Source organism: Lissotriton vulgaris, chromosome 12, assembly GCF_964263255.1.
Source record: "Lissotriton vulgaris chromosome 12, aLisVul1.2, whole genome shotgun sequence".
Taxonomy (NCBI): Eukaryota; Metazoa; Chordata; class Amphibia; order Caudata; family Salamandridae; genus Lissotriton; species Lissotriton vulgaris.
Window position 1 is genome coordinate 391,521,685 of NC_141700.1, and position 21,577 is coordinate 391,543,261.

The window sequence follows — 21,577 nt, forward strand, 5'->3', positions numbered from 1 at the left end:
GCCGCAGGGTCTCGGTTGCAGCGGAGCTCGCTCCACGCTGCAGGACGGGGCACTCTTGAGGTGGGGTCTGCCTGATCCCACCTTCGTCGCCAGCTGTCGTGTCCCCACCATTAACACACGGACACGACTGGTATTTTCCTTGAGCTCTTTATTGGTGCCATTACACGAGTCCCCGTCCCTACTCTAACTGTCCCCGTGGTTCCTCTTCCCCGGCTCCTCCCGTTCCTGCTCCTCCCTCTGTCTCCACCCCTCAACAACTAGACTGCGTCTCACCATACTACAGGCCCCATCAATGCTGGGGATGCCTGGCTCCACCTTGGGGACTCCCAGTAGGGACCATCCCACAGGGAAAGCCAGGACGCGTTCCCCAGCGGTATACCGCGCCAGGATACTCCGGTAGTAATTGTGCGCGTTACAAAACAGCATATAACATGTCAATAGCAAGTGGCGAAGATATTTGCAATAAAGATCTGAAGGTACCCCCTAACATATTACTTTTAGGTCTTGGAGAAAAGGGGAAAACCGAACCACATCAAAAGTACCAAGCACTCCACAACGATTTATATTGCTTTGTGAAGGCTCACTACAGCTCTCTAGTACTGGCCACTGTATCCATTTAAGATTCCAAACTCTTGTTCATTGCGTTATCTGTCTTTTTTTACATTATTATTTTCTTTTGTCTCTTTTTTCCAAATGTGCAAAAAATATGAAAGACATATTTAAAATTAACATTAGTTCAAAAGTTCAACAATGTTATCCCTTGATATCAATGATCATATTTTAGCTATATTTCATCACTTCAAAGAATAAATCATAAATCAAAACACATGACATATGATATATACCGCAAATTTCTTTACATACCGCACAAGCATTCTGACCTATCATACCACCCTCTCATCACATACATCCTCCACCCCGCTTAAATAACATAAACTTTAAATAATACGGAAGGCACAACTCAAAAGATGCCTGTGAGAGTGTTGTAGGCTTGGGTATCCAAACAACCAAGTCAAAGCATGTTTCGGCGGCAATTTTCAATTTACAGCCACCTTCATCAGGTCCACCCATATAAGGTATAAAGGTGAGTGGTTAGGGAATAGCTGATATGCCAAAAAGCTAGTATGAGCTTCCTTTCTTCAAGACAAATTACAAATATATAAGTATCCCAGCAATGGCCTGTCAAGTGGGAATCCAGGAGAGAGTACGCATCATTGTTAAAAGGATACAATGGACAGCCCTAGAGAGCTCTAGTGAGCCTTTGCATAGCAATATAGGTCATTTGGGAGTGCTTGGTACTTTTGATATGGTTTGGTTTCCCCCTTTTCTCCAAGACCTAGTAGATATTTGCAACAGCAAATGCCACTTTAAATATTGCATTGCAAATTTGTTTTTTGCAAGTGCATAGTTTGCAAGTTTGTGCAGCGCCACCTTTGATACAAAAACTGTTTCTGCATATCTCCCACTGAGCCTAATAAATAATTACTTTTTAGCAACATCAACACATAAATGTACTATGGCAAATAGTTGGTTACAGTTTGAAAATATGTTTTGCATGTATCTGTTTGTCACAATGATTGGACAGGAGACTCTCATTAGAGTGAGGCCTTTCTGTATGTCAAATGATGTGACTGAGGCAAGCACAATAAGGTATGTAGGACCAGATACATTACTATCCAGACTGCATAACAGAAATTTAATTGCACAACCTCTGTCATGCAACCCGGGTAAATCGATTAATTTGATGGCGAAGTGGCTGGTAGCAAGGATCTGCAGAAATCCTGCCTCATTAATATTCATGAGATTGGGTTTCCTTCTGCATACCCTCTTGGCCAGCTGTGATACCTAAAGAGAAAGCAAAGTTATGGCTCTGCAATCCCACAGTGCCAATAGTGTGACCTCTGCCCCTTAGAGGTATATGAAAAGAAGTACCCCAAAAATGGCACATTCAGAAACGGACATTGGGGTGCTTGGAGCAGTCCATGGGACCACGGACTTCCCCCAAATGTCCACAGCTGCCTCTAGTACAGTGGGGTATGTCCGTCTTTGACAGCTTACAAAGAATGCCCTTTAGAACAGAATTTGGAAGGGTCAGTAACTTTTAATGCATCAGGTTTCTTTTGTGTCTAGCATGTTGATTGTCTGGTATTATGTAGGGGTGAGTCCATGGTGCCATCACGCCGCTAATTGGCGGTAGGTCAGGGCTTGTAAGTATACATTATTAGGAGGGAGAATGAATTATAATCCTGTTCATCAATTATCGTAGAGAAGCAGCCCAGACCAGGACATTTGCTTCTCTAAGCCCTCCTGGTCTGCGTGGACCCTTCTGGGTTTGTGCAGTACTCAGGCCCTGATTCTGCACTCAGGACAGTGCCGCACTTGAGAAATTTGCTTTAAGAAATGGACTATAGAGTGAACATAAGTGGCATCCATTTTGTATTTAGGGCCGACATGTATTTAAACCAAAGCAACTTGTGATTTTCCACTTCACCATTTTTTTTGTCTCCGCAAAGAGCTTTGTTTGTTTTGCAACTCACTGACATGCTGGAAACCGGACGGTAGTGTGTCAATTTGCTTATCTGTTTGTGACATGAAACTGATAACCCTACCTGCAGGGTGAAGTGGATTGAACAGGGGCAGACTGATGTTCATCTTCACCCAGTTCCAGAGGCAATGAATGAGTTGGGGCTTGGGCAAACCGAAGAACCCACCAGTGTGTGCCACATTCTCAATGAGGGGGCACAACTAAACCTGGGAGGCATTTTCCACCAGGTTACATTCTAGACCCGGGCACTAAAGATGTGATGGCGGGTGAAGAAGTACAAGAGGCTTACCAGGTCTAGTCGAGGTGAGCTGGCAGAGAAGAATGCTGTCAGTGCTTGTGGTAGACAGCTGTCATAGGCTTTCCAAATCAAGTCCACATAAACCTTCTATATGCGGTGCACACCTCAAGACCGCCTGTGCTCCGCATACTTTCAGGACAAAATGAGGAATCTTGACCTCCAGAGGAGGAACGGATCTGAAGGGCCTCGGTCAACAAGTAGGCTGCCCCACCTGACCAGAGGTGAGAGGAAACGCAGTACATTTTACAGCCAATACCACAAATAACCACATAGTACCCAAGCAGAACTACCAACCCCAATACATGCAATGGGTGCCTGAACATAGTAAATGATAAAAGCACAGCAGCTCCAATGCAGGTTAGCCTAGATAAATTCACCAAAATATTATCTGTGCACTCAAACCTATGACTCCTCTCAGCAGCAGAAGCAGGTGATTTAATGAAACTCTCTGAGGACCATAAAGAAGCAATGTACATCAAACTTCAGACCAGTGAAGCCTCTATACAAGCCCTGAAGGTCCAAATTCGGGCAGTAGGAAATTCTTTTACCTCCCTAGGCCAGGATTTGAGAAATGTGGGGGACCAAGCCACCGAAATGGAGGGGTGAATATCAGACCTGGAAGATGCTGGAAGAGGTTTTTGATCCACAGCTCAAAATGTAAAGGCCACAGACTAAGAACTTTGCTACTGCACTGAAAATGCTAAAGGAATACCATAGCACTGCAATTTGAGACTGGTGGGCTTCCCAGAGGAGACAGAGGGGAAAAACTCCACCAAGGTTGGCGAGGATTGACAGAAAATAGAATACCAGGAAATCAGCTGTCTCCCGGTTTGCCCATTGTGCACTCAGCTCGAGGCCTTCCATAGGGAGCTACCTCGCCCACTATTTGCTAGATTCCTAAATCATAGAAATCGCAACTAAATCCTAAAAACAGACAGAACGAACAGGGAGATGCTGCATGAGTCATGAAAAAAACTCTTATTCCCAGACTACACCAAACTATTTCAGCAAAAAAGGAGGACCTTTAGTCAAATGAAACAGAAAATTAGGCAAGTAGCATCTGCTACATGTTGATGCTCCCAACTAAACTGAAGGTTCTATTGAACAATAAGGCCCTCTTCTTTGAGACTACACGACAAGCAAGGCCTTGGGTGGAAGAGCAGAATATTTCGTCCGAGTCACCTGCAAGGTAGCAACGAAACCACCACAGACATAGAACCTGCCCAAGGAGAGAGGCAAGAGGAGAGACTCAGGCAGAGAGCGATGACTCAGGGCCTCCAGCATAAACAACTCAGACGCCGAGAAGGAAATGGAGCAAGAGGCATATCATTCACCTGCAACAAACAGAACCGAAGAGGTATAAGAATGATACCCAGCATCTGTTTGACAAAGTTAATGAGTGGTCTTTCCTCTCCTCTCCTTTTTCTTGTCTTCCTTTACCGCTTCTTGCTTTTTTATGTTCCCCTTTTTCTTTTTCAAAATGAATATACCTGTTCAGGCAGACGGATGCCTCTGGGTTGAAAGTGAAAGAATGGAAGAAGTTTCCGTTGTTATTTACAATGTTCACTCTGGTTGCAGGCAACAGCACCTTCAACAAAACCACAACTATCACAGCACAAGGTAGCAAGCAAGGGCAGTATCAAGTGATATCATGGAATCTCAATGGGGTTAATAAAAAAGATCAAAAGAGGATCAGATGTGCTATATGTTCAAAGACAGGCCTCTGCCTCGTTACTACTACAAGAGACACATCTGCTGCTTACAAAACACACATTCCTTGGCAGGCACGGTTACAATAGGGTATATCACTGTGGCTTTATCCAAGGAGCCAGGGGTTGCAAACCTTCTCAGGAAATCCTTTCCACGGGTGGAGAAGGCAGTACACATAGATGACCTATATGTCATGGTGATGGGGATGCTAGAAGAACAACCATGGATACTTATTGGCGCACAAGTCCCTCCTACTCTAACGGAAACCACATTACAATTACTCACACAACTAATAGCCGACTCTGCAATAGGGAAGGCACTCATCGAGGTGGACTTCAACACATTGACAGGAGCGAGATATGACGCAAGTCATGCTCAGCCTTCCCTAGTTCCACACACATCCCTAAATGGGCTAAAGCGCTGGAGCTCTTTGACAAATGGCACAGACACAGACAGCATGCAACAGGTATACAGGTAACTTACTAATTGTGTCTCCATGGTTCCCATTAACACATTGACTATTTATTCGCCCTGACCGTGGAGGTGAACTAGGGTAAATGCACCCTCATTCTACCAAGAGGATTGCCTGACCACTCACCCATAGAATTGACAATACATCTCCAAGATGGAGGTGTGAAAGGTTGTGCTGACTAAACACATAATAGCTAACTGATGAGGCCTTTACTGAATAACTGGGAAAGAACTACAGAGTACTTTGACCTAACCTGAACTCTATTCTCTCCCTGACTACAACTGAACACACATAAAATCCCCTCAAGAATAGAAAGTATAAATTCATTCTAAATGATCTCCCTTATTCACACTCTACAACAGGCTGACCAGAGTGAGCTGAATCTTGCAATTACAAAAGGGGAAATCCAAAAAATCATAAAAGTAATTCCCTCTAGGAAGACCCCAGGGGTCCCAATGGTTACCGTTTTGAATTTCTTAAGCAATATTCCTCTTTACTTATCGTGCATTTGAGGGCAATGCTTGACGCGCTCCATGCCATCTGACTTACGAGGGGAAACAATATTGGTTATCCTGTAACAAAACAACCCATCTAATGAACGTGTGTCATACTGCCCAATATCTTTAATTACCATTGACTCAACAATACTGGCCAGACTAACCAAAGTAGTATGCTTCATAGTACGTCAAATGAATTTCAGACTTTGCCTCCCTATAATGTACATCCACCACCGTGGTGGAATTGAGAGTCAACAATACCCTCTTGACCCTGTTCCACATAGAGAGAGGCTCTAGTCTGGGATTTCTACTCTCCCCGTTATTATTCACCCTAATGATGGAACCCCTCAAAAAATGGATACAAAGAGACACTCAGATGACGGGGTTACAATGAAACAGTGGTCAGGAGGATAGAATTTTGCCATACGTAAACAATATGTTCTGCAGACAGACAAATCTATCCCGAGATTCATAGAAATATTACAGATTTATGGGAATGCATTAGGAATCAAAGTAGACTGGGAAAAGTCCACATGCGTACACATCAAAAAGAGTTCATCGTCCTGCGTGGCCACCATTAAATTACTTGTAGCAGGTGATCACTTTAACTATTCAGGAATGGAAATAAGACAACACTAGCATACCAGTTGGGAGTTGAGCATGTCTCCTCTGCTCACTAAGAGGGAACAAGGGTTCAAACACTGAGCTCCTTTCCACTTTCTAAAATAGGAAGAGGAACATTATTTAAGATGACCTCTCTATCTTGTTTGTTATACATTTTGCAGAATTATCCATTCTTATTACCAACTTCCTTCTCTATCTTCTGCAATCCTTGATTAAGAAATTCCTGTGGGTAGGTAGAAAGCCACATGGTTTCTCTGCTAAATGCCGAATGTCACCATATAAGGCAGGGTTGGGATGGGCTGACATTATACCATACCATTATGCCTCTTAGTTGGTCCCGATCAAGGACTGGTGGTTTGGTGAAAGAAGCAACTCATCTAATAAGTTAGAAAAGGACCGTCTTGGTAAGCATGGGTTGTTCATACTGCTTATGACAGTACAACGTCCACTGCCACCTCTCCAGATTACCTCAACTGTGCTGGCATGAGGCTTGAGGTACAACAATGGCAGAGCACACCTACTGAGGTAACCCCCTTTGGCATGGCACTTGGCTACCTCACACTGCAAGGCTGTCTGGGTTTAGTCAATATGACTATGATAGGAATATAGAGTGCCAGAGATGTCTGAGCTCATGATCATATCAAATATTTTGGAAATTTAACAACAGAATATGGGCTCCACAAAACACAAATCTTTCGATGAATGAAATTCAGGTACTCTCTGGAACACTATTGCAAGAAATTAGAAGCGGTGGCCGAATATAACCGCTTAGAGGAGAAACTAATTGAGGACAGATTGGTAGGAAAAGCATATTAAGGTTATTCAGATTGGTGATTAACTCACCTGATCCTCTGTTAGGCCGGAGGAACAAATAGAACCTTGACTAACGAAAATAGAGGATGAACAATGGACCAAGGCAAAGATGGCTGCAAGACCGTTAGTAATATCCTCTCGCATCAGACTTATTCAGTTTAAATACTTCTCTAGATACCATTACAATCCATTAACACTCTGGCAGATGGGTAGAGTGCAGGATTCCAACGGCTTGAGATGCAAATCCTCACTGGGCAGCTATTTCCATACTAATTTGGAACTATACTGGTGCAAGATTAGTGAGACTCTGGGGCAGGTACTGTGCAGCACAGAGGAACTAGATCCTAAAATGATCCTGTTGGAATCATGAAAGGATGGGAGGACTGATGCAGCACTAAAAGCTTCACTGCTAAAGAACCACAGGAAGGAAAAATAGGCCTGGCGTGGCACTGGGGAGACGAAGCCCCCACTCTAGTAGAAAGGACTTCTATGCAAAAACAGAAGAGTCGGTGTATAAAGCAAGAGGCTTTCAAAAAAGCATACTAAAATATGGAGTGAGAGGTGGAAGTATTCTCAAATTGTAACATACTACCACCTAGATTATTGCCTGTGACTCAATGCAGCTACTGCCCTTCCAAATAACAGAGTTTTGCTTTGTAAGATGGGTTGTTGAAATAGAAGTGATAGGATTGCATTGCCTGTACTTTATTGTATTTTAAAAAGTGTTAAAAAGAATTATAAAAAAAATAGAAAATATACACCCAGTGGGATGGCATTTTTGTAAACAATATTTATGACAGAATATTCATGGCAGACGACATTTCTGCATACAATACTCTGACATACAAATACAATGTTTCTGGTGTTTTAAATTTTAATGATTGCCATATTTTGCATTGTATTGACGCTTATGCACCCATCAGCACTCGATGCTCCATACCGTCAGACACCCACACATAATTTTAGTGTCCACTCATCCCATCACTGGAAACTTACAGGGAATATATAGAATTTCTCAATAGGCCAGCAGCAGTGAAAAGCAATTGCCTTGAGGGAAATCATACATGTATGCAAATACTTTACCTTCTCGCCTCTGCCTCAGCCCCACCAGACTGCTACAAGCGATCAGTGGTCAAAGTGGACGGGATCTATTGGGAATTATGGGGCTCATTACAATGGCGTAACGATTGCCACCACCGAGCCGGCGGTGGGGACCGTTACGCCATCGTAAATTGAAATACCCCCGCCATATTATGATGATGGGGGAAAGGCTGGCGGGGATTGGCTTTGGGGGCCCTTTGCAGGCCCCCGGGGGGTGCACTTGGGGGGTACTCATGGTACACCCCTGCAGTTCCCTGCAACAAGTGGCAGGCACTGGGTGGTGCCTGCCACGTGGTGCATGGAAATGCCAGGCAAGCGGTTTTGACATTGCGGCAGGTGCTGATGTAAGCTGCACCCTCCGCAATGTCAAAATACGGAATGCGACCGCCAGGGTGGCAGTCGCATCCTAATTCGCAGTGCGGGACTACCGCATGTCTGGCAGCCAGTCCCAACACCGCGAAGGTGGCTGGCAGACTCAGGTACAGCCGCCATCCTAATAGGCCCCTATGTTCTTAAACATTTTTACATTTTGTGCAAAAACAAAGCTGCTTGGTTAATGGTTACCATCAACCCTGAGTTGCCTGAGGCTGAAAGGGAAGGATGGGGGTCTCAAGTACCGTGAAGCCAGAAGAGGGACAGAAAACTAAAGAAGAAACAAGTCTTCTTGCCAGGGTGATTGCTGCTTGGGAGCCAGTATATGGCTCAGAAAGAAGTAGACATTTGAAGCTCCACTGTGACAAAGATGAATTTGAAACTTGTAAGATACAATAAATATTTTTGAGAGGCATGACACTGGTATTACCCGTTGACTTCAGAAGTGTGCCCTATTAATGGCAACATGAAAAAGGGTTTCACTGGGTAAATTCTTCTTGTGTATCGATGAAAATATAGAAGTTGAAAGCGCTGTTTTAACTTAAACTCTGAACCATTTTTGCACATTTTGCATGCAGCTTAGCTTAGGCTGAGTGTATTACATTTTTAAAATAAAGTTTCACATTTTCACAGTGCTTTCTGCCACAGTCTAAGACCTCGTTGCGCTATGAACACACAGGAGTTAACGTACTGTAGAGATCCCTGTGTAATCTGTCACCGGTTCCTATTCTAGTTCCAAGCAATGCACTAAGATTGTGGAATATACTGTAACCCATAGTTAAAATTGTAAATGTTAATAGTCTGTGGTTAATACCAAATAAAATATATATATATATATATATATATATATACATCCCATGTGTAGTTGGAGTGAATATTTTATATGCAGTTACCTATAGGGGAAAGACCAATAAAAACGTTGCAGACTATTTTTCTTTTTTTTAGCCTTGCTCTGGCCCCACTTCCACACTCACTGACTCTGCCTGCACTTAGGGTCACAGTTCTCATGCCTTTTTTAATGCACTTCGACCATTGCAAAAAACTATCCCATCTGTGGTTAAGTCTGTGTTAGCCCAACTGGCAGTCCACAGAAAGTAGCCCTGACCTGCATTTGACAATACCCAGTCCCCAGGTTCAGCAGAAGCATCTGTCTCTGACACTGAATGTCAGAAATGTGGACCTCTGGCTTGTGAGTAGGTACAAAGATAGCATACATCACTCTGTGTCATGGAGACACCTCATTTTTTGTGTGCATTGTGAAATGTTCTCATGATGCAACCACAGCAACACTTAGCAATGGTACATCTATACGCACAGGAGTGTTGCTGATTCTTATCAACATTGGGAGTCCCAGGGTCAATGAGGGCAGAGTGGTGTGCTGCCCAGGTATCAAAGTACTCTCTGCTTTCTATTCTGCTTGCCATGGTCTCAGTGTGGTGCAACCAGGGCATGGGTTTATGTCACTCAAAATACCAATTCAGTGAATATCACCAAAGATTCTGGGATTTCACACATATTTTCCGTGTCTATGCAGCTAAAAGAGAGCGACGGCTTTGCAGCAAGAATGGGGCTCGGCCCCTCAGATGCCTCTTGAGGGCCATACTTGCTATATGCACACTGTACATGCAGCAGTCTTACTGTTTTTTCCAGTCCTCCATCACGCTGCATACAGCAGCTCCAATGTGATGGTGGTGCGTGATGTGGGGATGGCGGAAGATGGAATGGGCTAGTGCAGAGGCATCAGTAAGCAGGCAAAATGTTGTCTCTCACAGTGTCTGAAACCATAAACAATGAATGCCTATCCAGTGGGCTGATTCAAATGTGAATACCACTGGGTAAAAATATAGCAGATGACTTACCAACCCATTGTATATATACTGTACTGTGGACTGATCCAAAATGTGATTGACACTCTAGAAAATCAGTGCTTTAAATGGACCGGTACTCACCAGTACTGAGTCCCGGCACTTCTCATTTTTAGCACTCCGAGTACCGGCAATTCGTATATGCCGGTACGGTCCGTCCGGTGTTTACCATCCTGCTGTGTTGCAAAAACAGTATCGTGGCAGCCAGGTGACAGCGCAATTAAGACAGCAAAGGAAGGCGACAAGGGTAAAATGGCTTTAATTCTTTTGTGTGAGTGGCTTATGTTTGTCTGTTTGCCAGTGCTTTTTTGAGTGAGCAAAAAAGCTAGAGAAAGGGAGAGATTCGATAAACTGTTGGGAGGTATATTAAAGCAAATGTGTGGAATGCTTTGTGTGTGCACCTCTGCTTTATTTTTTCTGTGTGTGTGCACGCTCGAGAATATATTGTGTTGTGCCAAGCAACAGCAAATAACAGTATGGAAGCTGCAAATATTATATAACAAGGAAATGTTAAAACACCACCGCGTTTGACTGTCGTTTTGTGTAATGAATTAACCTGTTATATTTATAGAAACGCATTTGAAATATGTTTTGGTATGTGCTGCAACTAGTATTAAAGTCAATAAGTATCAGCAGGTTCTTGTTCTTAGCCCCGCCCCTAGCCCCGCCCACTAGCCCCATTTAAATGAGTGCCTGCACTATTTTTTCCCCATTTAAAGAACTGTAGCAAATCACTGCCTGAAAATGGGTGGCCCAAAGTCCCTTCATTTACATGTATTATACATGTATCATTTTATGAAATAATTTAATTACAAATCGCTGTTAGACAGCTACAGCTCTCACATCAGGTCTAATTAAAGAGATTTAATGTAGCTGACATTCACATTTACAAAATAAAAAAAAGGTTATAAAGTTAGCAATGTAAAATGAAGTTAAACTGCTTTCAGCTTTAATGTCAAGTCCGCTAACCAGGAGCCTGGAGGTGTAAGGCACTGAAAGTGACAAGGTGACAGGTGAGTTTTCCTAAGTACACCTCAACGGCCCATTAAAAGTAACTGAGCTCTTCATTAAGTACAATCAAGTGCTTGTGATTTCTCGTCTGCGGGGATGTGGACTGTTTCTTGTGTGATGGAAGGTTGCGCTGCTGCTAGATGTACTGTGTATACCTTGTGCACCATGTCCTATGATTTTCCTGTTCTGATCTGGCTGTATGAGGAAAGCTTGCTCTGCTGCAATCCTTGCTATGTACCTGTTCTGTGCGTGAGGGAACCTCACGCTGTTGCTGTCTGGTGAGTATGAATGAAACCTGGACAGGGCCAGACTGGGAACGCAGACCGGCCCTGGCAATTGAGTCAGACCGGCCATGTGCTGGGGGGCAGGGTGCGTGTGGAAAACGAAAACACAGTAGCTGATTTGGTCACAGGGGGGCGACAGTGCAGCTACACTGCAAAACTGTCCGCCTGTAACACAAACGGCGGCCCACCAGGGAAACTCGCAGTGCCCGCTATGGCCAGTCCGGCCCTGAACCTGGACCTCTGATAGCCATCTGTGTGAGCATGTGTGCGTTTGTGTGTGTGTCTGTGTATATATAAATATGAATAAGAGAGAGGGAAACTGAAGCTTGCACGGCTGTGCTTGTGCCTAATCTGTATGTGGGAGGGAAGCTTGCACTGCTGCTGCCTGTGCTGCTGTACCTTTTCTGTTGATATTTGCTCTACGCGTGAGCAAATTGTGCTGGCACAACTTGTATAGGTCTTCGCGCTGTGCCTGTTCTGTGGGAAGAAAGTTTGCACTGCTCATGGCCATAAGCAGTGAGTGTTAGTGAAGCAAGCTCCCAAAACACTTTCATTTATATTTAAAAATCAAAGAACTTGGCTTTTCTATCCTTGGCTCCCATCTGCCCGATAATGATCCCTCCGCAGCATCCTCTTTGCAGCACGTGGTCCTTTTATGACCCCTTGCTTCTGCTGTATCTTGCTCTTGTTTCTGTGGCAGTTAGTGCATGTATTCCTGCACTGCGAGCTCTTTTAGAGTAACAGCTCTGAGTTGGACCTGTCTCGATTCGCCATCTCGCAGCTTCTCTTGTAACTCAACATAATCTTTTCCGAGCTGGTATGCCAGGATAATCATGGCCTCGAGCAAAGGCATGTAGTACTCATGGCCGTGATGATTGTGCAGTAGAAGCAGCGCTTTTTCCCCCACGCTAAAGGCGTCGGCGAGGTTCTGCAGATCCCGGTGGCACACCAAGATGGCGCAGAGCGTGGGGACGGTCAGATCAGGGCAGTGGCGGCTCAGCTTTTCCTGCAGATTCAGCATGTGCAGAAAAATGTCCAAGGCATCCGCGTACTGGCCCCCTCGCAGACAGCTGTAGGCCTCCTCCAGCAACGGCTTTGTGAAGAAGCCGATGAAATCCGCCGACCTCCGGATGCACCTCACTGAATGCAGCGCCCCCAGATAATCCTGTAAAGCCAATTTTCTTTCGTTTATCATTTCCTCTGTGAAGTTCCCCGTCACCCTCTTCCTGGGAAACACAATCTCTTCCATTTCTTCCTTGAAGTCCCGCAAAAGAGTTCTGTGCAGCTTCTCGAAGTCCGAGTATCGGCGCTCAATAATAGATTTGCTTTCATCGAAGCTCCCTGTCTTGATTATGATGACCTGATACATCTGAAAGGACAACAATCAACCATTACATTTTGGGTGACAATGAAAAAGTTATACTATAAGGCACAGGAATGCAGTCTGAAATGCGTTATACTAAGATACTGTGTTCTTGATTATTACCACCCAATAGCAGTTAGAACTAAGATTGTTCGGCTAGCGTTTCTCTATTATTTGTATTATATTATTTTCTTTTTGCATATTAGCCTCTTAACTTCATAATACTAATATATTTTCCTTAGCATCATAGTATGTTTATAAAACCTTAATTTATTTAAATCGTTTTTGCGTTCTTTCCTATTTTTCTGTTATGCCATTTCCACACACTCAGTTAATATTTTTTGGGAATTCCGTTCAGTATTTCATCTCTTGAGCACTCAGCCTACTTGATCTCTTTACAGCAGTGGTGTCCAACAGAGGTCCTGGTGAGACAGATCCATGCCAGATTTTAAGCATATCCTATGACTATATAAATGAATTCCACTGAGTACCACTATATGCAAAACTATCCCATGTTGTCACCCTGAATAGCTGGGCCCTTATTACAGATAGGGCACACTTTTACTGATTGCGCCATGGTGCACCTTTAAATAGGTGCATTGTGTGCAAACAGGGAAAGTGCGACCAGTTACTGAGAAAATGCTGCCCTCAGGGCAGCTGATGAGCTTGTGATGCCCTGGGGGCAGCGCATTTAAGTGAAATACGGAGTGGCTACTTCAAACGCTCTCCGTGTTTCACAGTGCAGGTGGCAACCTGCCTGCACTTTCAAGGGTGTTTAGAGATCCCTTAGCAGGCAGGTGCAGTGAGTGACTGCTCCTGCTTACAAGGGGATGTCTGTGGGAGGGGGTCAGTGGGACCCCCTTTCTCCCTCCAGAGAGCAGCCATCAGGGGTGCACTGACAGGGAGGACTGACAGTGCACGCCTTTTTGTGCCACAATTTCAGCGCACCCCTGACAGCTTCTTTGCCCTTGCATTGTACAACGCGGGTGCACAGGCAAAGAGTTTCCCTCATTTGCATAGAGCCATGTCCCCATGTGAATGAGGGAACACCCTCTTGAGATAACCCTGGCACTACATGTGCACCAGCTTTATCAGTATTACAGAAGGGGCTGCATAAGCATATGCTTCCCCTTCTCTAATACCTAAGTGCCCTGGGGGCACACAAAGAAGGAGCACATGCCCATTGCGCCCCAGGGACACTTTCTGTAATACAGTCTCTTGTATGGATCTGTTCTCATGGAACTAACCTGGTCACACCTGCTCTACACTAGTTGATACATGCAAGAATAGACAAAAAAAAATCAATCCCCTCACCCACTCTTTGGATATGAAGGATGTACCCTCTCTTGGCGTTCCTCCTTCCAGGGTAGTCATACACATCCCAAACAAAGTGGAATCCTTTGTATCCAAAATCCGCAACATTACCGGCAGTTTACATCACTATCCTCACTCTCTGTAGACTTTCTTTGATATTTATATGTCCCTCCTATCTCACATTCTCAGAATATAATTGCAGAAGATACCACTGGTATGCCATGTTATCCAGCTCACCCTTTAATTGCCGTGTCCACAGCATCTCCACTGCCAGGGGGCCTGAGAACTGCCGTACTATGCATGGTCCTGCAGTTCCCAGAGCTCAGAAATGCCTCAAGAAGCCTGCAGCTGCAGGCAGAAAGGCTCGCTCACTAGGGGCTACCTTTTCTGGTGTACTTGGGTTCCTGGCTTTGCTCTTTGCTCATACAACACAAAAATGAGAATCACCCTCCTAAGTTTTTGCAGCTTCCTTTTGAAGCTGCTCTACAATTTGTCCTGTTCAGGTGTTAGCACTCTTTTCTTTTCCTTTTCCATCATGGCTATTTCTTCCTTGGATCCTACCTGATTTTCACAATACATTATGTTTGCTGTCATGTGATGTTTAATGTTATTTCATTTTCTTGTTCTGTTACTATATAAAGGCTTCAATCTGGTTGAAGGGTACATCGCAACAAAGCCATGTTCCTTTGCTTGTTTTCGGGCTCTCTCCACTTGCTGATTCTGACTCTTCACACCAGTAGAATTCCAATGTTGGATTCCTGATTCTGGCTTCTTCAATACTTTGAAGTCTTCATCCAGCAAGAAGGTTCTTTACTCCTATGGCTTTTTCTTCCTGAGAAGGTAGCAGCTTCTAGAGGGCACTTACCTGTTTTGATAACATTGTGGCTGGTAGCACTGTGGCTTCCAGAAATAGTCGCCCTTACCTCTGACAGTGGAAGATGTGGCTCAGGATTATAAGTATTTGTCCTGCCCTGAACATCAATTAGAAGAGGCAACAGAGGAAGGTCATCAAGCGGTACACTGTCTGAAAGAAGTCCACCATTGTACACAAATCAACAGGATGTGCCTACTTGCCAAGAAGACTGATATATTTCTCCTCGGTCCAGTGGATCCTTTACTTCTCCTATCCATCTCGCTTTGTTTACTGGATTCTTCTCCAGGTTCAGTCCAAAACATACACAAATCATGTGGAGTATTTCACAATGCACTCTCATTTACTTACTCAAATAATACCACAACACATGGGCTCTTCTACTCATTCCAACAACAATTAATCCTACAATTACTGCACCTTCCCCACAAAATTGCCTTTGTTGTAGCAGTAGTAACCACAATACCTTACTGCTGCAACACTGAACACAAGGCACTTAAAAAAAGAATGCTCCAAACTCCAGAGTTCTGAACCACTACACCCAGGTCACACTTGGCCTGATTTGTCACAAGATCTTTACATCAACCAGGAAGTCCCATGCAATTGATCTGCCTTAAGTAAAAATTACAATCCACAACCCTAGGTTTCACTCACAAGGAGCTACAAAACTGCATATTAATATACCTATTCAAGGTTTTTCATCCCATGTAAAGTTCGAATGAGTAGAATGAATGCATTTGTTGTGGTATTATTTGTCTATCACAAAAAAAGGAGCTCAGAGGGAAAGAACGGACAGGGTTGCCCTCCACTCAAAAAACCCTGTCTTACGGACGTAAGTTATGTCAGTGGATTTTATAACAGACCAGTCAAATAGTCCTGATCACTGTTATGCTCCCCTATAAATCTTATTTTGTTTCGGGTATGTTTACTGCACTACGTCCACAGTTTTAACCCCTTCCATGCTCATGACGAGCTCAGCTCGTCATGAGGCACAGTGGAGCTGTGCTGATGACGAGCTGAGCTCGTCATGAAAGAACCAAAATCACACTTTCCAGCACAGGAGGGGAAAATGCACAGCAGCGATGTGGTTAAGAATATAACAAGAGAGAACCTATTGGCCAACAGTTCTTGACAGTCGCATAGAACAACAACAGACAACTGTCTGAAACCTTAATCAATACCAAGTATCCACCACATAAGATTGAAAACAAGATTGAAAACAGGCAGAGTTCTGCACAAAAATATGTGAAAAACCGAATGACACCTCACGGGAACACCACCCTCGGGGCAACTGGCATGTAATCTCCAGACTTGGCCCCTTTCTCATCATTGGTCGTCATTCAGTTCAAAAGAAAATGTGTCCAAAACAACCAACCAAAAAGTGCAAGAAAACATGGTAGCAGAAAAAAGGAGACTAGGCGCTCATCCTGAAACCACATGATTGATGATTACAATCATTGTGACAACAGAAACTCACCTTTGGAGTATCATTTTATTCTCTGGAGCCCTCAGCAGCTGGTATGAGCAAAGTGGGCTGCTTGAGGTTGACACAGAACAGAATGTCCAATAGTGGTGTGGCAACAAGGTGTGTAGCCTGATAAATCTGCCAAAGACATTGCCGCAGAGAAACATGTTGGCGATAGGTAATGGTTTGCGAGTCTAGCTACCAGCCTTTTTAATTCAACAGTGCACACCCATTTTCTATGAATAAATTTGCGGAGAGGTGCGCCTGCTGATTTTAAGCACTTTTGGTTCTCACAAGCAGATTTTTCTGCTACCACGTTTTTTTGCACTTTTTGGTTGTTTGTTTTGGACACATTTTCTTTTGAACTGAATGACGACCAATGATGAGAAAGGGGCCCAGTCTGGAGATTACCTGCCAGTTGCCCCGAAGGTGGTGTTCCCATGAGGTGTCATTCGGTTTTGCACATATTTGTGTGCAGAACTCTGCCTGTTTTCAATCTTGTTCTCAATCTTATGTGGTGGATACTTGGTATTGAATAAGGTTTCAGACAGTTGTCTATTGTTGTTCTATGCGACTGTCAAGAAGTGTTGGCCAATAGGTTCTTTCTATTTATATTCTTAAAACTGTGGACGTAGTGCAGTAAACATCCCCGAAACAAAATAAGATATATAAGGGAACATAACAGTGATCAGGACTATTTGACTGGTCTGTTATAAAATCCACTGACATAACTTACCTCCGTAAGACAGGGTTTTTTGTTGTTGGTGGTATTATTTGTGTAAGAGAAAGAGAGTGCCATGTGGAATACAACACATGATTTGTGCAGCATCATGCGCAGAGCCTGATGTCAGCGACCCAGAACACATTAGACATCTGACAACTAGCTATGTGAAATTCAGTGGAACATCTCAACAGGTCCAGGGCTCATAGCTCTTGGATGCCCTCTCACCAACTGAGATGGGAAGGAACCTTATTAAAATTTTGCAAAAGCCTAAAGATTTGCTTCTCCCCTGGATGGTTAGGATCAACTCCAGGAATACTTTCCCTATCACTGCTTATCCATCAGTCCTCATATGTAGTTTCAAAAACCTTTCAGAAAAGAATGATATATGTCCTCACCTTCACTGTCCATGATATTTACAATTTACTAATTCCTCTCCCAAATTCTATGATGCTGTTATCTGTCCAAAAATGTTAATTACATAAATAGACGCATTTCTGGGCTCCCCTGTGGAATTATTAAGTGTGTGAAAACAGGAGTTGTTTCAAGGGCCTTAATGATAGCATCTTGCAGTGCAAAGAGACTGGTTATGTATTAGAAATGTTGAAGATATGCTACAGAAGGGAGTGGGTGAAGAACAGCACAAAATGCCTAACATGGTTGGGTACTGGTTGAGGTGGTTGGAAGCCCCACTCAGCCAAAACCACAATCCACAAGGGAGGCAACATTTAACATACACTCATCAATGCAAGGAAGTGGATGCAAAGATTCATATTCCTCAAGGCAATGCACATTTTTTGTTCATTGTTGAACTTACGTGCAATTATAATAGGTAAATGTAGGAAAGTGTCTCTTTTTGCATGGTTGCCCCCCCCCCCCTTTTTGCCAGATGTTGATGCTCTTTGACTAAGTGTGCCCTGGGTTCCTGCTAACCAGGTATCCAGGGCCTATGTTCTTTCCCTAAAACTGTAACTTTGTACCCCCAATTGGCACCACCTTGTAAAAGGTACCATAGGTACCAAGGACACTGTGACCAGGGAAGGCCTCTAAGGGCTACAGCACCTATTGTGCCACTCTTCGAGGTCCAGTACCTTTTCAAAAACACTGCCATTGCAGGCTGCATGTTTTGGTGCAAAGAAAAGTGAAGAGTTGACAAGGCACACATACCTATGTGCCATCCCTGCAACCCACTGCCTATAGTAAAGTTAAAATATTCCTTTAGCTGGGTGCACTATATCACTGGTGTGGGTACAGTTGTACGAGGATTGTAATCCTACAGTGTCTGAGTCAATTCCTAGACATTGTAAGTGCAATACAAGCCATGGAGAGTATATGGTCTGGGAGTTTGTCATTACGAGCTCCACAGCACCATAATGGCTTTACTGAATTCTGGGACGTTTGGTGGCAAACCTCTCAGTGTGTTAAACCCTCACTGTTGCCAGTGTTGGATTTCAGGCCAAATGCACTCAGAGGGCATCTTAGAGATGCACCCTGAAAAAAGACCTAACTCCAGTGTCCAGGTTGGGTGGCTGCTCACCAGCTGCCACCTCCAGACATGTTTCTGGATTCCTAGGTCAAGAACAAAGCACATCCTGGGCAGAGGTGCCAAGCCTCCTTCCCAGGACGGGCAGGGGTCATGAAGCAGAAGCTTCAAAGGCTTGCCGCCTTTGTATGCTGAGCCAGCCATTTGCTGCTCCCTGCAACTGACCCCCACCGGTTCTAATCCCCACTTTGGGTGGAAGAATCGGAGGCAAGATAGGAAGAGAGAAGTGCCCACCTTTGCCAACTCCACCGCTTAGATGAAGGAGGCGAGGTGAAGCACAACTCTCAGTCCCTGCCATCTCGAAGGTGGGGGGAACCAGCCAACTAGAGAAAGAGGCGTATGCCCCCTCCCACTGGAGCATGGCAAAATAGGGGGTGTATCCCAAAAAAGGGACCCATTGGCCACGACCTGTACCTACCTGTAACACCCCTAAATCTAGTACTTAGGGGCAACTGTGAACCTTGCCTCCTCAGAGAAGCAAGAAGAAGAAGAAGCCAAGCTGGAGGACACCCATGTGCCGGTCTGTCCCGACCTTAGCCTGCTTCAGCGGAATCCCAGCATGTCCTGCAGCCAGCAGCCCCCCCAGAACCCAGAGGACCTGCCCTGCCTTCCCTACAAAGACTGTCTCCTGTGAGCACCAGACCTGTCCAAGAAACAGACTCTGGCTCCAGCTAAATCCACAAGTCTGCACTACTCTGTATCTGACTCCCATGGCCCGAGTTCAAGTGGCCCAACACCACAAGGAGGTCCCCCCAGTGAATCCGATCTGGGATCTGGTGATCACTGACCTACCTTAAGTCTCCTGATGATGCCTGCAGCCTCTATCTGGAGGGACCCCTGAACGAAACCAGAGCCGGTAAGGAAACCTGACCCCCTAAAGACACCCCTGTACCTGACACCCCACGGCCTTGGGTGGCCCAACCAATGGTGTCCATGCATCACCCTGCATCGCAGCTTACCTCCACAACCACAGGTTGCCTCCAGGAAGCCTCCTTCCCAAGCCTGCAATCTTTGTTCCGACTGGAGATCTCCCATTGGAAACAACAAGGAACCCAACGCCAAACCAGCACCCTGCACCCTGCACCCGGCCGCCCTTTGTATAAAAAATATCAAGATATTTTATTGCACTCTTTTTATTTATTTATTTATTTATTCAGTTTTGTATAACATGACCTAGGCGGGTGTCAGAGAGCTTCACAATTAGGATAGGTGGGTTATAGAAGTAGGAAGGAAAGCATTACTTGAATACACATAACACAAACAAGTTCAGAATGTATCGCAATTAGGATATTATGCAAAAATTGTTAAGGTTTTAAATAACTAAACAATAAACACATTAATTCATTCATTCGTTCATTCTGTGCCACTGTGGGTGCATCTTGTCTGCTAACTTGGATCCCCCTTTGCCCTGATCTTAACCCAAGGAGCTTTTTCCTCCTTCGCCCCCATGGCTTGCCCAAGAGCAGGCACCAATTGATGGCCCCCAACCCCAATAGGCTAACAGTGGGCCGCAGCACTCTGCATCCAGCCTCCCTAGTGCTGCTGAGGGTGCGCTTTGAGTGCATCCTTGACCCTGTGGACCTTTCTTCTAACCCCAGAAACTCAACTCTCAAGACCTATTACTTTCCTGAAACAGATAACCACATTTTCCTCCACAGGATTGAGTTGACTGTTTTCCTCTGAGAAAGTTGAAAGCATTGAGTTGTGTTTGTATGGAAACCTAAGTAACTATGTTTTAACATAAAAGTGTTTTACTTACCTTTGTCAAGGAAATGCCCCAGTGTGATATCTAGGCATATCTCACTATGTAGAAAAAGTATTGCAAAAATAATTACAACTGGTTTTAAACATTGTACCAACCTGGAACAATGTCAAATTCATTCAGCTTGCATATCCTTATCAACCTGTCTGTGAAAGTACAACTTTACTTACCTGTACCAAGTCCTGCTTGGTTCTAAAAATAAAATACAACCAAAGAAGTATTTTTATACAAACAATTGGTCTGAGTTCTTTCTTTGAGTGCGTGACATAATTGCTTGCCTGAAATAATGATTAACACTACCCTATGATCAAGCCTTACTGCTCGCCCACACTACCACAAATAGAGAGTAAGGTATTATCTACTTTGACCCCTTAAAGCCTTTTGGGATCCACTGGACTCTGTGCACACTATACCTTACTTTGGTATAGTATGTACAGAGCCAGCTTCCTACAGAAATAACCTTATCAAACTCCCTGCTGGTTCAATTATTCCTTCTATACACAGGTCAATTAGCATTGTACTCAAAGCAGACCTAACACTCGATGGTACACTCTCAATTTCTGCTTCACCGCAATCACCTCTTCCTTTACCTTTATGATTAACTCAGAAGTGGTTAGCTTCCTAACTCATCTTGACAAACAGCCGGAGTCCTTTTCATACCTTCACAAGATGTTACTTATAGCTTGTTGTTCAGCTGCCAAGCATTTTTCATTCTGTTCAATTACTAAAACCTGATCCTCACACTCCGGTCTTAAGATGAACACCTCTGCTGAAGCCAACTAAATATATCAGGCATAATTTTTGAAACAACTCTTTCTATAAAACCACCTTAGGTTAAAATCAACCTGCTCTTCAAAATATTTCTTCAGTTAAATTGTCATAAACCTCTAACATTTCTGGTTCCACATCCACATGGACGAGTTCCTTGAATCATTTATTTCACCTG

General features: G+C 44.1%; 1 protein-coding gene across 3 annotated transcripts in view; it reads right to left on the reverse strand.

Moving 5' to 3' along the window:
- Positions 1-7,812: 7,812 nt before the first annotated feature.
- The window catches only part of SNX20 (sorting nexin 20), a 126,511-nt gene continuing 112,746 nt past the window's right edge, over positions 7,813-21,577 (reverse strand). For all 3 annotated transcript variants that reach the window (XM_086945159.1, XM_086945160.1, XM_086945158.1), the window contains one exon: positions 7,813-12,961. In XM_086945159.1, coding sequence (XP_086801285.1) covers positions 12,293-12,961 — 669 coding nt within the window. In that variant the 3' untranslated portion in view covers positions 7,813-12,292. The remainder of the gene's footprint in view (positions 12,962-21,577) is intronic.